The 17,828-nt window shown below is 41.1% G+C and overlaps 1 protein-coding gene across 1 annotated transcript in view; it reads left to right on the top strand.

Moving 5' to 3' along the window:
- Positions 1-17,828, top strand: part of UBE3C (ubiquitin protein ligase E3C) — a 168,930-nt gene that overhangs the window by 27,514 nt on the left and 123,588 nt on the right. Inside the window, exons 5-9 of the mRNA XM_007054110.4 lie at positions 4,271-4,386; positions 10,352-10,509; positions 15,112-15,265; positions 15,760-15,977; positions 16,324-16,478. Of these exons, the coding sequence (XP_007054172.1) occupies positions 4,271-4,386; positions 10,352-10,509; positions 15,112-15,265; positions 15,760-15,977; positions 16,324-16,478 (801 nt within the window). The remainder of the gene's footprint in view (positions 1-4,270; positions 4,387-10,351; positions 10,510-15,111; positions 15,266-15,759; positions 15,978-16,323; positions 16,479-17,828) is intronic.

Genomic DNA, 17,828 nt, shown 5'->3' with positions numbered 1-17,828 from the left:
CACTGAGAACAGCCTAGAGCCGTCTGCTTTGGAACCCCCTTTCATGTAGTTGAAAGCAGCTGTCAAATCCCGCCCTCATTCTTCTCTTCTGCAGACTAAATAATCCCAGTTCCCTCAGCCTCTCTTCATAAGTCATGTGCTCCACCCCCTACTAATTTTTGTTGCCCTCCACTGGACTCTTTCCAATTTTTCCACATCCTTCTTGTAGTGTGGGACCCAAAACTGGACACAGTACTCCAGATGAGGCCTTACCAATGCCGAATAGAGGGGAATGATCACGTCCCTCGATCTGCTGGCAATGCTCCTACTTATGCAGCCTAAAATGCTGTTAGCCTTCTTGGCAATAAGGGCACACTGTTGACTCATATCCAGGACAATGTATCCTTTCCGCAGTACTCCTTCCTAGGCAGTCATTTCCCATTTTGTATGTGTGCAACTGATTGTTCCTTCCTAAGTTGAGTACTTTGCATTTGTCCTTATTGAATTTCATCCTATTTACTTCAGACCATTTCTCCAGTTTGTTCAGATCATTCTGAATTTTAATCCTATCCTCCAAAGCAGTTGCAACCCCTCCCAGCTTGGTATCATCTGCAAACTGTATAAGTGTACTCTCTGTGCCATTATCTAAATCATTGATGAAGCTATTGAACAGAACCGATCCCTGTGGGACCCCACTCGTTATGGCCTTCCAGCTTGACTGTGAACCACTGATGATTACTCTCTGGGAACGATTTTCCAACCAGTTATGCACCCACCTTATAGTAGCTCCATCTAGGTTGTATTTCCCTAGTTTGTTTATGAGAAGGTCAGGCAAGATAGTATCAAAAGACTTACTAAAGTCAAGATACACCACGTCTACCGCTTCCCCCCTGGCCAGAAGGCTTATTACCCTGTCAAAGAAAGCTATCGGTTGGTTTGACAAGATTTGTTTTTGACAAATCCATACTGACTGTTACCTATCACCATATTATTTTCTAGATGTTTGCAAATTGCTTGCTTAATTATTTGCTCCATTATCTTTCCGGGTACAGAAGTTAAGCTGACTGGTCTGTAATTCCATGGGTTGCCCTTCTTTCCCTTTTTATAGATTGGCACTATATTTGCCCTTTTTCAGTCTTCTGGAATGTCTCCTGTTTTCCATGACTTTTCAAAGATAATTGCTAATCTAGATCATATGGTCTAACTTCCTATATATCACAGGCCCTTAAATTTCACTCAGGTACCCCTGTATTGAGCCTAATAATTCATGTTTGGTTAAAGCATGTCTTCCAGAAAGACATCCAGTCTTGATTTGAAGATATCAAAAGATGGAGAATCCACCACTTCCTTTGCGAGTTTGTGCCATTGGTTAATTGCCCTCACTGTTAAAAATCTGTCTTATTTCTCATTTGACTTTGTCTAGCCTCAGTTTTCTGCCACTCGTTCTTGTTATGCCTTTTTTGCTCAATTAAAGAGCCCTTTATTACCCAGTATTTTCTCTCTGTGAAGGTACTAATGCAGTGTAATCAAGTCTGGGAGATATTTCCCATTGAAAGAATAACCTAATTACACTAACTTCAGAGGAAATGAGTAATTAATAAAGACATCAAAGAAAATGCCTCAAACGTTAAAAGAATCCTAAAACTTTCAGTAAATCCAGGCCAAGGAAAGAAAACAAGAAGAGAATTTCTAATTGTTGAGCACACTATTTGTCCTTGATATGTACTCTTTTATAGTCAGTTCTTTTTTGGGGTGGGGAGGGGGGGTATATATTATGAAGCTTCACACAAAATACTTTAAATTTGAGGAGTTAGGGAAGAATAATAAACTATTTGATGCATATTTTAAAATGTTCTGTTAAATATTTGAAAAACATGTAGCATTTTTAAATGCTACACTGAAGATAATAGAGCAGTAAAGTACTGTAAGCGTGCATAACCCACGTGTGGAACAAGATTCTCTCCCCCCCTCCCCCATCTAGAAATTGTAATTGCCACATAAGAGGTTCATAAAGAGAACCTTTTAAATGTAGTTTACCTCACTGTAGCTACAGGGTCAAATTAAGGCAACCTGGGGCATACCAGGCACACCATAATAAGGGGCCTGCCATTGTCCTGTCTCTATTTGGAGTGGTGGTGGCAGGGCATCTTCGTCCCCTCTCAGAGAGGTGGGGTAGCATTATGGGGTCCTCTTCTCCCCCTCCCCACTGAGCAGCAGGAGTGGCGGCAGGGTTGGTGGGGGGAAGTACCTGTCTCAGCAGTTGAGAAGTTTCTGCTTGGATTGATGAGTCGGATTTGCTGCTGTCATGGATCCTAGCAAGTGCCTCTCATGGCTGCTCACTAGGACTGCTGTGAAGGAAATCCAAGCCTCTGCTGTTCTGGGTTGCCAGGATGTGTCAAGCTTCTGGAATCTTAGCAGTCTGCATCATTGGGCCCTTCCTTGCCCTCTTTGGCGCTGATTCTCTGTCTGTTCCCCTTCTTGGAAATGGAGTTTCTCCGCCCATCTGCCTTTAGCCCCCAGGAGCAGCACTGACCCCTGAATTACCCCAATTACTTAAACACACCCCTCTGTGAGAATTCCTTCCCAAAGTTAGGAAGCTTCTGGTTCCAGTTTAATTCAAGCACATGCAGCATTATGAAGCAGTTAACACACAAAGTCTAACATGTTTATGCCCCATTTATTTAATCACAGAAAGCCCAGGAGAGTACATATCATACCAAAAATAAACATCTTAAACTTCAGTATCCCTCACTAGTTCACCCCTGTGCTGTGAGTCTTGGGAGAACCATCTGGGCAATGGTGAAGCCAGGTTTTACACCTGGGGAGGTGGCGGGGGGGGAAGAGGGATGGGTCATTGCTGCTGGGGTGAAGAGCAAGCCTACCTCCACACTCACCTGGCAGCAGCGGCTTCTGTCCTTCAGGGCTGGGCCCAGCTCTTTACTCCACGTGTTGCAGCCTGGCACATGGGGTTGTGGAGTAGCGCATCATGACGGAGCAGTGGCCAGGCCAAATTTGAGTGAGTGACGTGCACCATGTCACAACATTAGGAGTGAGGAGCCAGGCCCAGCCTTGTGCAACAGGAAACACTGCTGCTGTTTGAGTGCAGGGGGGGCTCACTCTTCTGCCCTGTGTGAAAATTCGTGTCATACAGGTACTTTTGTCAGTTGCATAAATATGCTTGAAAAGGTGTCACATGTACATCAGTTAGTTCTGCCACTGCGTTTGGGTCCAGGAAGGCAGGCGGGGAGTCCCCAGCCTCATAAGGTGTTGCATGCTCGGTTGCTTCTCCCTCATGGACTGGAGAAAATGGCCCATGGGCACAACAGCTTCTGTTCTTTTTAGAACCTTCAGTCGCCTGTGTCAGGTGACACTCTTGCCAGCTTCCCCATTTGAGCACAAAACCCTGCCAGGTGACTTTATCAAGGTGACTTGCCTCCTGCTAATCCAGTTTTTCTGGGCAGGGATCCGTCTTTTGTCTAGAATGTATAGATTTCCAATGATTGGGTACTTAGAATCAGCTGCTCTCTTTTTGTTTTTTCTACCACCTTTGGAATCTCAACCCACCATGGAGAAACACACCATAGAGAAGTCAAAAGGCTGCACATTCAGAGTGGAGTTTGCAGACACATAGGGATCATAATCTCACACAGAATTCATAAATTGTACAGACGTATTCCTAAATGGTCACAGCTGCGCTCTTCTCTTTTCTCACAGTCAGTCTTCTCCAGCCATGGTGGCAGGGACTCCTTGAGTAGTGGGTCTCAGATGTATAGGAAAGCTTATAGATTATTGCTTCAGGCTGTCTGCAGACTCAATTGTAATTATAATAATTTCTCATATTCAAGCTTTTCTTTGCAGCATAAGGGCTAAAAACTACTTTTTAAATGAAAGTTTAGCTTTTGACATACTAACATAATCACATGACTCCAGTAGCTGGAGACCCAGGCTTAGGTTTATTGTGCCAGTGGCTTAATTGAATCCTGATTAGAGAAATTTTTTATTGATTAATGACTTGTCACATTCTCATTAGATAATTCACAGTGCTAAACTATATCTCGTTTTATAACTTACTGTAAAATGGTATAAATAGCATTTTTTCATAGCATTTTATGTAGGCCAAAATATGATATACTCACTCATACCTTTCTCCATGAATTGGCTATAATGGGACTTCTGGTAGAGTAAGGTGCTTTTTCAAAATGAGTGAGGAAATCATGATCTGCCCATAATGAATAACAGCATTCATTTTTACAGGGTTTTTGATCAAATCTGTGCATTTTGCTTTTCCCAGATATGGATGTGTCAGAACTTAATTAAACAAAGTTCTCAGTTCGTTAAGCAGCTGGATGGTCCTGACAGACTTACTTGCTTATTCCAAATAAAAAGACTGTTGGGCCTATGTTGCAGGTAAATCACTTTATTTCTCCCAACTAATATCTAAATGGTGTTCAGAAAACATGTATTGATATCACAAGATAAAATATAGGAATTAAATGTGATGGTTTGTTTAGTAGAGAGGGTTTTTCATTGTTTTTTATTTTATTTTTTTAATTCATGTTAGATATACAGGCTCCAATAAAGGAAAATCTTTCCTATTCAGGACAGGAACTACACGTGCTTATTTTCCATTGACTTCAAAATTAAGCATGTGCTTGAGGGCTGTCCTCAATAGTGATGGATTTAAGCATGTGCTGAAGTATTTTCCTGAATTGGGGCCATTAGCAATAATTGTCCAAATCAGAACATTTCCTCAGAACTAGTGACTGTTTGGGAAGAGCTGTATGAATCATAACTGTATCCCCAGCTGGTCACGAAATGCCTTGTACTAAGATGTTTGTTGCTGTTTTATGGCTAATATGGTTGTTTAAAATACTGTTTGCTCCCACTTTTATTTTCAGTTTGAGGCATGGTGTGCATGCATGTCATTGAGTTCAGCAATGTGATAATTGCAGATAGTGATGCTGAGAGTGCCTTCATAGGGCCACAGGAAGCAAAGTCTACTGGGACAGAGATAAATAGCTGACCTGGATCTGGTAGAAGTAGCCCATTCTCCTCTTTGGAACCAAAAAGATTATTCTTCACGTTGATGTGATAACGGTAGCCAGCTCCCTTCTCCAGAGCTAAAAGGTCTTGTGAAGAGGATACTGTTTCTTTGGAGTGCAGAGCCAACAGTGGAACTCGCCATGTGGCTATGTTTTGTCCTGTGGTCTCAATTCAGTTAATATTAGGGGCATTTGTAGACAATGAATGCCTAGTGCACTTGGATTTGATAAATTTTTCCATTCTTCTGGTAACTGTATACATACCATACACATAGTGAATTATGACATCAAAACTCTGTAAACTAAAATATAGGGTACATTGGAACCCAGTTGTTGTTAAGACCTTTTCATTTCATGATATCACTGCACTAGAAGTGAAGTTCCACTGTAATTGGAATTGCAATTTACAGTTTTAAAATTTGAAATAATTTGGGATATTCTTTCTACTTTAGAAATTAAGTTTTACTATATCAGAGTTCACTGTATATTTTACTGTATCAAATATTTGTATTAAAGAGAACTAAAATGTTGTTGCAATATGCATTTTATATCTGTTACAGTTTAAATCTCTTTTACAAAAGGGTTAAGTGCAGTGGAACCAAAAAGGTTTTTGATACTAATGTGTATTTTCAGATAACATCTATATTTACATATCAGATGGTTTCAATTCTATCAATTCTCATGGACTCAATATTTGTGTATATTTCTCATACTTTAATGTGTCCTTTGGTAATGTAAAGTCTACCATGGAAATAGAATTTAAAGTATACATTGTACTTTAGATTAGAAAGTAATAGGCTTATTTAAAACAGTTTATTTCCATGTGAGAAAATTGCTCAGTGTAAATAGTTATGTATCAGTTTCTAATATTGACTCAGTAGGAGGTTAGCTTAAAAAAAAACAAAACCACAGGATAAATTCATGTGAATTGATGCACCAAGATAAGTAATTATAAAGAAAAAATAAAAGCTGATGTGGTCTGCATACATTTTCCCACTGTATTTCATGGAACAGGGGTGGGCAAACTTTTTGGCCTGAGGGCCACATCTGGGAATAGAAATTGTATGGCGGGCGATGAATACTCACAAAATTGGGGTTGGGGTGCGGGAGGGGGTGAGGGCTCTGGTTGGAGGTGCAGGATGTGTGTGGCCAGAAATGGGTTTGGCCAGAAATGAGGAGTTCAGGGTGTGGGAGGGGGCACCAGGCTGGGGTGGGGTGAGGGCTCCGGCTGGGGGTGCAGGCTCTGGGATGTGGCTGGGGGTGAGGAGTTTGGGGTGTAGGAGGGTGCTCTGGGCTGGGACCGAGGGGTTCGGAGGGCAGGAGTGAGATCAGGGCTAGGGCAGGGGGTTGGGGTGCAGGGGGAGGCTCAGGGGTGCAGGCTCTGGGTGGCACTTACCTCAAGCGGCTCCCAGAAGCAGTGGCATGTCTCTTCTCTGGCTCCTATGCAGAGGCAAGGCCAGGCGGCTCTGTGCACTGTGCTGTCTGCAGGCACCGCCCTTACAGCTCCCATTGGCCGCAGTTCCCGGCCAGTGGGAACTGCAGGGGTGGTGCTTGGGGTGGGAGCAGCGTGCAGAGCCCCCTGGCTGCCTCTGCGCGTAGGAGCCAGAGGGGGGCCATGCCGCTGCTTCCAGGAGCCGTGTGGAGTGGCCCCTGACCCTGCTCCCCGGCTGGAGCTCCGGAGCTGGGCAAGCCCCGGACCCCGCTCCCCAGCAGCGGCTCGAGGGCCGGATTAAAACAGCTGGCAAGCCGTAGCCAGCGCGCGAGCCATATCCAGCCCAGGGGCTGTAGTTTGCCCACCCCGTCATAGAATTATAGAACTGTAGGACTGGAAGGGATCTTAAGAGATCTTCTAGTCCAGTCCCTGCACTCAAAGCAGGGCTAAGTATTATTTAGACCATGTCCTGGTAGTTGTTTGTCTAACTGGAGAGGTAGATATGCTGGAGGGTAGGGATAGGATACAGAGGGACCTAGACAAATTGGAGGATTGGGCCAAAAGAAATCTGATGAGGTTCAACAAGGACAAGTGCAGAGTCCTGCACTTAGGACTGAAGAATCCCATGCACCGCTACAGACTAGGGACTGAATGACTAGGCAGCAGTTCTGCAGAAAAGGACCTAGGGGTTACAGTGGACGAGAAGCTGGATATGAGTCCACAGTGTGCCATTGTTGCCAAGAAGGCCAACGGCATTTTGGGATGTATAAGTAGGGGCATTGCCAGCAGAGCGAGGGACGTGATCGTTCCCCTCTGTTCGACATTGGTGAGGCCTAATCTGTAGTACTGTGTCCAGTTTTGGTCCCCACACTACAAGAAGGATGTGGAAAAATTGGAAAGAGTCCAGCGGAGGGCAACAAAAATGATTAGGGGACTGGAACACATGAGTTATGAGGAGAGGCTGAGGGAACTGGGATTGTTTAGTCTGCGGAAGAGAAGAATGAGGGTGGGATTTGATAGCTGCTTTCAACTACCTGAAAGGGGGTTCTGAAGAGGATGGATCTAGACTGTTCTGAGTGGTAGCAGATGACAGAACAAGGAGTAATGGTCTCAAGTTGCAGTGGGGGAGGTTTAGGTTAGATATTAGGAAAATCTTTTTCACTAGGAGGGTGGTGAAGTACTGGAATGGGTTACCTAGGGAGGTGGTGGAATCTCCTTCCTTCGAAGTTTTTAAGGTCAGGCTTGACAAAGCCCTGGGTGGGATGATTTAGTTGGGGATTGGTCCTGCTTTGAGCAGGGGGTTGGACTAGATGACCTCCTGAGGTCCCTTCCAACCCTGATATTCTATGATTCTAACCTGTTCTTAAAAACCTCCCGTGACTGAGATTCCACAACATCCCTAGGTAGTTTGTTCCAGTGCCTAACTACTGTTAGACATTAGGAAAAAGTTCCTAACTGTAACCTAAAGCTCCCTTGTGGAAATTTAAGCCCATTACTACTTCTCCTTAGCCACTAAGAACAGGACAACAACATAGCACCCTCTTCTTTATAACAACCTTTTACATACTTGAAGACTGTTATGTTCCCCTTCAGTTTTCTCTTCTCCAGAAAAAACAAACCCAGTTTTTTCAATCTTCCCTCATAGCTCATGTTTTCTTGACCTTTAGTCATTTTTGTTGCTCTCCTCTGTACTTTCTCCAGTTTGTCCACATCTTTCTTGAAATGTGGTGCCCAGAACTGGACACAATACTCCAGTTGAGGTCTAATCAGCACAGAGTAGAGCAGAAGAATTAATTTTTGTGTCTTGCTTACAACACTCCTGCTAATACATCCCAGAATGATGTTAGCTTTTTTGAAACAGTGTTAAATTTAGTTTGTGATCCACTACGACCCGCAGATCCCTTTCCGCAGTACTCCTTTGTAGGCAGTCATTTCTTATTTTGTATATGTGCAACTGATTGTTCCTTCCTAAGTGGAGTACTCTGCATTTGGCCTTATTGAATTTCATCCTGTTTACTTCAGACCATTTCTCCAGTTTGTCCAGATATTTTTGCATTTTGATCCTATCCTCCAAAGTACTTGCAACCTCTCCTAGCTTAGTATTGTCCATAAATTTGTAAGTGTGCCCTCTATGCCATTATCTAAGTCATTGATCAAGATTTTGAACAGAACCAGACCCAGAACTGATCCCTGTGGGACCTCACTTGATATTCTCTACCCAGTTTGACTGTGAACCATTGATAACTACTCTCTGGGAAGGGTTTTCCAACCAGTTATGCATCATTGGTATAGTAGTTCCATCTAGGTTGCATTTTCCCAGTTTGTTTATGAGACGGTCATGAGAAACAGTATCAAAAGCCTTACTAAAGTCAGTTCTACCACTTCCCCCTATCCACAAGCCTTGTTACCCTGTCAGAGCTATTAGGTTGGTTTGACATGTTTTGTTCTTGATTCAAAGTGACACAGTCAATTAAAATCATCCTCTTTTTTCTGGACATTTTTTAACTAGTGTGTTTACAAATGACACCTAAAATTACTATAAATTAAAGAGATTAGTGGAAATGTTTTTCTCTTTTTTTTAGTTTTTTTACTTTGTGGATTTGTCAGTATTTTGTGTATTCTTAGTGTCATTGATTCTCCTGTATAGCCTATCATTTTCTTTCTGTTCGAATTGGCTTTTTACACAATAAAAGAGGGATAGGCAAATGCAAAATTATAGAAATTAACAGGGGATCTTTGGGGCAGGGATAGTAACAGAAACTACTTTTAATGCTTTTTTTAATGGCTAGATTTCAAGTTGGCAGTGGCCCTATTTAAATTGTTGATTTTTTTCACTATAATATAGGTGTGTGTATGTAATATAAACTACATAATACAAACTAGACTATTTGGACCTTAGGCTTCATTATTGTTCTGCGGAGTGAAACTCCATTTTGCCCGTGGTAGAACTTAAAAGCTGATCCAACCAGGTTTCTAAGGTTCTATTTCCTTGATTTTGGGACTGTCCTTTTAACCTTTCCCTTCTTAATTTTCCTAGCCCGTATGCACCCCCAACCCATCATGGTGCCATATATTTATTCTCCCCCATTTCTGTAATTGCAGGTATTTGATGAATAGTTTACCAAAGAAGTATAGAGAGTAGAATGTCTAGCACTTTGTTCTGTAGCTGAGGATAGAGCTTTTGTCACACATCTGACTGTCTTCAGCTGCCTCTCCAGAATCCCACACAGCTTAGTCCTGGCAGACCTGGCTTCATTTTCTGTGTTCATGTCATACCTGTTGGCAAATAGATACTCTGGACTTCTCTTCTGAGGAGTTTCATAATGATTGTGTCTATCCAATGAATGCTGCAGGCCACTAAACTTTGCAAGTCATTGAGGCCAAGAATTTAGGAAAGAGGGATTGGATATTTGTATGGAAAAGAAAAACATCGAGATTTGTTATAGTTAATACTAAAAAAAAGACTTCAGGAAAGAATAGAAAACCTTATGCTTCAGGGTTTAAACCAAGCTGTATTGGGAATTAGAATGACATGTTTGTGTGCAACAAGTTTATCCCACAGCTGCTTGTTGCATGGTTCCTGCTGCTTGTTGCTTGGATCCTTGTGCCTTCCCCTGAAGCATCTGGTGCTGGCCGCTGCCAAAGACAGGATATTAGACTAGATGGTCCGTGAGTTTGATCTGGTTTGGCAATTCCTATGTTCCAGGGTTGTTGAAGCACTTGTCTTGTAAAGATAGCTGAACTCCTGAGGATGTTTAGAATCCATTATGAATAAGATTATTTTTAAGGAAGATGTGAAAATCTTCGTAGCTCAATTTTTAAAAAGTATGCATAAATCTTAACTTAAATGGGAAAAACCTCTCCTGTTAAGTAATTGTGAATTTTATTTTATTTACAGGTTACTGCAAAACTGCAACGATGACAGTCTGAATGTTGCACTTCCTATGAGAATGCTTGAGGTATTTTCATCTGAGAATACGTATTTACCTGTTTTACAAGATGCCAACTATGTGGCATCACTATTTGAACAAATTTTGCACTACATGGTTCAAAAAGGTCAGTAGCAGGAATATTAGAAGTTGTGGAAAAAACACAAACTTTGAACAAATGTGTAACTGCTGAAGGCCATGTTACTGAAACACATTGTATTTTGACAACAGACATTATGGTTAACATTAAGTAGTTCTGACACTGACCCATAGTTTTAATGAACATGTTTGTGAACAGAAAGTTACAGCTCAATACTTGATTTCTTTGGAATCGTGTTTCTAAACTGTATGTTTTACTAGGTTGTTAGTGCAATGTGTTTTACTATTTAGTTTGTTATATGCTAATATTATATAGTGAATATGCTTCTTTCATCTATCTGCTGTTTTACATGTGAGCAGATAACCTCCCCCCAAGACCCAAACTGCAGTTCTACTCTGAAAAATAACTTTGTAAAAATGTTACCTTCTTGTGCAACAGATGATCTCCCTTTATCTGCTAGATGGTGTTAAAAAGTGTTTGTTAATTTTTAATCCTGTTAGCACCACAGTACCAACACAGCAAAGAGATAGTGAGCTATGTTCTATTTCCTTTGTTCCATCATCAATAGAGTTGTTTGCAAAGTTCCAGGCAGTTACATCTGTGCAAACCTGTTGAAAGCAAATGGATTGCATAGGTGTCACTGAGGGTGTAATTTGGCTTGTGGAACTTTTATTACTTGTGGGATGTGCAAGAAGGAAAGAAGGCAGTTTGGCTTTCTGATCCTGGGTTGAGTTTGCCAGACTTATATCAAAGGGAATGGAAAAACTTTTTCTTCTTAACTGATCATGTTTGACCTGACAGCCATTTATAGGAAAAAACCACAGAACTCCAGGATGTCATTTCTACAGTCACTTCTTGGAATAGATCCATATTTTAAAGGACAAAATCCTGCTGTTATGCTAGTCCTGTTGATTTAGGTGGAACTGCTACAGTCAGAAATTACTTTTTACCAGAGCATAATACAGTGTGAGTGAGATTGCAATACGTTAATTGGCTTGCCTAGAAGCTATTACACATTTTCATAGTATGCTATTAAGAACACCATAATTTGTATCTTTGTTTAGCTCTTGTATAAAGTATTTTTGAAGGTGTCACCTCCATATAGTGATGTTAGCTTGTCATTACTACATAACATCCAGTTTTCAAAATTGATGTACGAGAATTTAAATCTGGATAGGTTAAAAATCTAGGTCCATAAAATTCAGCTGTCTGTCTGATCATAGTACAAAAAGCAAAAACAGTAAGACTGCATGATAATGGCAGTTGTGCTGTCCTTTTAATCGTACATGATACCTGAGTTATTGTACAAAACACTTTTGTGATCTTTGTTTATATCATTAATTTAAACTGTTTTGCACACAATCCATCTAGCCTGTGCTTCTGATAACTATTACCTTAGCTCCTGCATCTCCTGTACTTTCCATTTGTTATTTCCACCACTTGTTACATCTTATCATATAGCCCCTACCCAAAAGAGCTTAACAGATGTTTGATATGTTGTCCAGTGCCTAGCACAACTGGCCTCTGATTTTTCCTTGAAGCCTCTAGGCAGTACTGTAATACAAGTTGTTAATAATAACTTAAGTGAGTTAAGGCAAGTGGGATTTGGTCCAGGGGACACAAGAGCTGCTTAATGAAATGAAATTGCACCATAAAAAGGGGAACAAAACAGTTTTCAGGGTTTGGCAAGTGATAATATATTCACATTTAAAGATGAAGTTCAAAGGGTTGAAAACACACAGAGAAATAATTTTTAAATATTTATTTTTAATTATTCATAGCTTCTGGAAAGACCTGTGAAGGACGCACTGCTTATCTGTGAATGCGCTTATATATTATGCGGGGGAGGGATAGTGGTTTGAGCATTGGCCTGCTAAACCCAGGGTTGTGAGTTCTATCCTTGAGGGGCCATTTGGGATCTGGGCCAAAAATTGGGGATTGATCTTGGTTTGAGCAGGGGGTTGGACTAGATGACCTCCTGCGTGTATTGATTTAAATACTGGCTTTGGAGTAGAGTACAGATGAAACTTTTTTTGCACAGTTCCTCTGGAGTAGGGGTATAGTATATCATATATACGTAAAGTATATCAGCCTTTTAGGCCTTGTCTTCACTAGGAAAAATGTATTTTTAACTCATGTTAGCACGTATTAGCTAATGTGTTTAAAATACTAATATAGACAAGGCAAGTTGTAGTTCTTCAAGTATTTGTCCATATATATTCTAGTACTGACAAGGCAGCTGTAGCTCTAATGTCTATGACTGTTGGTGTGCATGTGCCTTGCACACCTGAGTTTGGATTCCTTTGGCCAACAGTCTTCCTTGGGGCCATGCCTGTGCCCTGACTGTCCTTGTGCCGCCCAGCTGAGAGGAAAAGGCAGGGGACCCTCCATTCCTTTGTCAATATGGAATCCATGAGTTATGGAACTTCATAATAATAGGGAAAGAGGGTGGATCATGGCATATATATATGGACAACACATTTCTAAGAGCAACAGTAACTGTAAGATAAAGTAACCATTAAATTTAACATGCAAGTTGGTAAGAGTAAAATTTAGAGGGACCCTAGGTTTTACCTCAATCAAGTCATAGACGTTAGAGCTACAGCTGCCTTGTCAGTACTAGAATCTCAATACGTGTTAATATGCATTAGCTAGTGTGTTTAAAAATGCACCTTTTCCCTAGGGTACACATGGCCTTATAGTAAGAAAAAGTGTTTGTGGCAATATAAAGGCACTGTAACATATAAAAATAAGAAACTGATATCTCGAACTTTCAAACTCAAATAATTTTTACTGCTGAAATACCCCTTAATTAGCCCTAGTATTAATAAATTGTAGGTATGTATGAAATCTAGATAACCTAGAGGCCATTTATCACACAAAGGCAATTTAAAAGTAGTAATATCAATTTAGCTGAAATGTCAGCTACAGGGCAAGTTCAGTGCACATCCATATTTACAAGTGTACACTTGAGAAGAAGTGCTTCATTTGAGAAATACAGTTAAAATACGCACTATTTTAACAATACCCTCTTTCTTAAAGTTAAACAAATGTTTTATAGTCTCCAGCAAGTGAGCTTCAAATATACATTTCCAGTTTTTGGCAACAGTGAATGTTCTTTCCAGGAAATGGGTGCAACAAAGGATTCTTCATAAGAGTACTATGTTTACTGCACTTCACTTTCAGCTATTACGATGTGATGCTGTGCTTGCAGAGCAAGTTTAAACTCTCTCAGGTGTGGTTTTAAGAGGCAGTGTGAAGGGTGGAAAAGTTAGTTCAACTTTTCAATGCCTTAGAAACCTTCCAAATATGCTTTTGTGATGTGTGTCGTTGTCATGGACTGATTTTCACTGACTAGAGCAGGTAATTTGAATAGGATGGTTTTTATTACTGATGATAAAAGCATATGAGAACTGTAATATCTCTAGAAAATGTGTGAATCTACCTTAGTTTTCACATGCTCTACACTAGGGGTGGGCAAACTTTTTGGCCCGAGGGCCACATTGGGGTTGCAAAATGGTATGGAGGGCTGGGTAGGGTAGGCTGTGCCTCCCCAAACAGCCTGGCCCCGCCCCCTCCCACATCCAGCCCCCTGACTGCCCCCCTCAGAACTCCTGACCTATCCAACCCCCCTTGCTCCTTGTCCCCTGACTGCCCCATCCACACCCCCGCCCCCGACAGGCCCCCTGGCACTCCGATGCCTATCCCCCCCCCCCCACTCTCTGACCCCCCGGAACCCCACCCCCTATCCTCCCCCCACCCTTACCCTGCCACTCAGAGTGGCAGGCCAGACAGGCTTATTTGAAAGCTTGGGAGGTGGGTGGGAACAAGCTGTGTGGCGGCGTGGCTGTGGGGGAGGGGCTGGGGGCAAGCTTCTCCGGCCGGGAGCTCAGGGGCTGGACAGGACGGTCCCACGCTGCCCACCCCTGCTCTACACTTCAAGTTCATTGAGCAAGAAGGTGAATTAAGGATAGGATGGAATCATGCAATAGTCTTTGGATCTTACTGAGCTAAATGCTGTTCAGATTACCTCCCACCCACATCTTTGTGGTATAGTCAATGCAACATCATGTTGTTATGCAAGAAATCCACAATTTAGGAGCAATTTTCAATCCAGACTGGTGGAGTATTTGTAGAAGTATTTGTAGAATTGTGATACTCCTCCAACAGCAGGTATGTGTGTTGGATGTCATATGATACTCTGGAAGTTTTTGGATCTAGTGAGAGGCATTGATGGTGTCCAAAAGGCCAAAAAACCAACTGTCAGAAATGTGACAGGCGGATGAGTTCAGAGAAATAGGAGATTTAGTATACTGTGTTTAGGTGGCAACTGCTTTAAAGAGCCAGTTCAGCAGGAGAAGGTTATTTTTGAAAGTCAGGCTAATTCTGTATACATTTATCTGTCTCTGCAGTTTACAAAATAAACTGCATTTCCAAAAAAACTGTTGATGACCTATCCAATTTCTTTTGTGAATATAGCTTTTTGCCTTTTTGCTGCATTTTTCCAGTTTATCTATTAATTGTTTAAATCAGACTTTGCTATGAATTGTAAAGCGCTCCTAATTATAAATTGCAGTTTTCTTTACAACTCAAGAAATAAATGGTTGCATATATTTTTATTTGTTTCAGGATACTACAGGTCGCTTTATTTGTTAATTAACAACAAGCTTCCATCAAGTATTGAATATTCTGATGTCTCTCGAGTTCCTATTGCAAAAATACTGCTAGAGAATGTTCTGAAACCATTGCACTTTACATATAGCTCCTGTCCAGAGGGTGCAAGGTAATCAAAGGAGATCTTTCAATATTTGTATATCAACTCATTATTATCTTAGATACATAGGGTACATGCAGTTTTTAGTTAAGTTTTTATATGTGCTGTTGAGTGCACAGTATTACAGAAAAAACTAGTTTTATTATGTGATAGTGCAATAATATACTGAAGTAGGTTTTCTGAAATTCTTTACAGCACTTCAGTTAAATGTAATTGTTCATAATCTTGAAATGGTTTCAGGATAGTTTTATGTGGGTGTATTAGGCTTTAAAGAAAAATACAAATAGAATAATATTGAGAAGGGCCGATTAAATTAATTATTTGAGTAATCTGACGAGCTCAATATAGTGGCATAGAATTAAGGAATGCAGCTATACATAGTTTCCTTGATAGATAAAATAATGTGTTCAGACTCGCAAGTTGATGATCAATCACTTTATGGATGTGCTGGTGAAAAGTTGTGTTTACATTTTCTGTAAAGAACCTTTTTTCCCCCCTTTCAGGCAACAGATTTTTGCTGCCTTCACAGAGGAGTTTCTGGCAGCACCTTTTACAGATCAGATATTCCATTTCATCATTCCAGCGCTTGCAGATGTGCAAACACTTTTCCCTTATGAACTCTTCCTGAATGCACTATTAACAGAAAGCAGGCGTTCAAGAAAAAGTGATAGAGCTCCATGGCTGTTTTACTTTGTTTTAACTGTTGGTGAAACATATTTGGGTATGAAAAATATATAATCTATTCAGTTAAAATGAATTTTTGTGTACTGTATAATATAGTTCTTTGAATTGACATGTTACGTATCACCATAGTATATTTTAGTATTCTTCATGGTCTGAAAAAGAAATCAAAAGTGATGGACAGTTTAAAATATGAAGATCATTAGATGTATTCTTCTTGCAGCCCATTCCAAGATTCATATAATTCTTTGCAATATAGGGCATACTTTAATTGTAAGCTTTTGAGCATGTTGTTTATTGATAAGGGATTCTTGTTGAACACTGTTATATTCAGCCATAGTACAGTATGATCTGCTTACTTTGTTTTATTTGTTTATTTGCTGTAGGATCCCTTTCAGAGGAGGGGCTACTTGTGTATTTAAGGGTACTTCAAACATTTCTTTCTCAGTTACCTGTGTCTGCTACTAGTGCACATTGTCAAGATGCAACCAGTGATTCTGAAGATGAGGATGAAGAAATCAGTAAGATGATGACCATACCTGTAAGTATTAAAGGGTTCCGCTGAATAAAATCTTATTATAGCAACACCGTAGTTAAAATTGAGGAAGGCACTTTCATTGTATTCCCCTCATTTAATTTACCGCTGATGCAGTGAAACCCCGTCCTCGTTCCTCCCCCTTCCCTTCTGCCCGTGGCAATCAGCTGGCTTGCGACATTCAGGGTGCAGAAGGATGGGGGGAGGAGCGAGGACTCGGCACGCAGCCTCCCCCCTCCCTCCCCTGCTTCCTGCCCGTGGCAGTTAGCTGCTTTGTGGCGTTCAGGATGCAGGGGAGGGAAGCGCGCCGAGTTCTTGCTCTTCCCCCCTCCCTCCCTCCTGAAAGCTGCAAGCCAGCTGATTGCCGCAGGCAGGAGGCAGGGGGATGAGGGGAAAGGCGCTGATCCACAGGGTCTGCCAGTGGGAGGGAGCCACTGGGGGCGGGGCGGGGGTGGCGGCATGGGGGGCGGCCAGCTGTGGACAAAGCAGGCAGCCAAATGACATTATAGCGAAGCATTGCACAACTTTAAATGGAGCATGTTCTGTAATTGATCAGGGACATAAGCTTGAAACAATGTTAAGCGAGAGGACATTAAGTGGGGAGTTACTGTATTTGTACAGCGCATAGTACAGTGAGGTCCTGGTCCATGACTTGGGCTTCTAGGCACTACAAAAATACAAATAATAATAACCAAGAATTCTTAAAAGTACAGGAGCAGCAACACAATCATAAGACACAAATTTATGTTAAAAAGTTTGTTGCTTCATAAAACATTATCTGATTAAAGGCTTCCTTTTATTTTTAATCTTGTTTTTACAGGGGAAGGGATGGGAAGTGAATGTTGGATTCCACAGAGAAATACTTATAGAAACTGCTTATGAAAGGGTCTCAAAATAGCTTTCCACATGAAATTTTGTGAAGATCAACACACTTTTCTTTAACTTAATATACTTTCAGATTTTGCCATTTCCAAGCAAAATAAAATTCTTGAAAAAAGTGACCCATTAAAATTAATTTCGGTAGGAATACAGTATGAGATTTAGAATGATTTACTTTGATAGAAAAAGAAATGTCAGTTGACTTTCTCGTTTAATTTTGTATTTTAAAGGGAACCTTGTAGGGCTTGTATCTGATAACACTGAGTTGTCAAGGAACACAGCCATCAAATCTTCCCACTTGAAAATATTATATTCTTCGCTTGGAGAAATTTATATATTCTTCTTTGAGTGCTTGCTCATGTCTATTTCATTTTAGGTGTGTGTGCACCCATGTGCACAGTTGTCGGAGATTTCTGCCTTAGCGGTATCCGTAGGGCCGACTGTGGTGCGCCCTGGAGTGGAGCTCCCATGCAGTGG

The sequence above is a fragment of the Chelonia mydas genome, chromosome 2 (assembly GCF_015237465.2).
Source record: "Chelonia mydas isolate rCheMyd1 chromosome 2, rCheMyd1.pri.v2, whole genome shotgun sequence".
NCBI classification, from domain to species: Eukaryota; Metazoa; Chordata; order Testudines; family Cheloniidae; genus Chelonia; species Chelonia mydas.
This window is presented reverse-complemented; position numbering and strand designations above follow the sequence as displayed.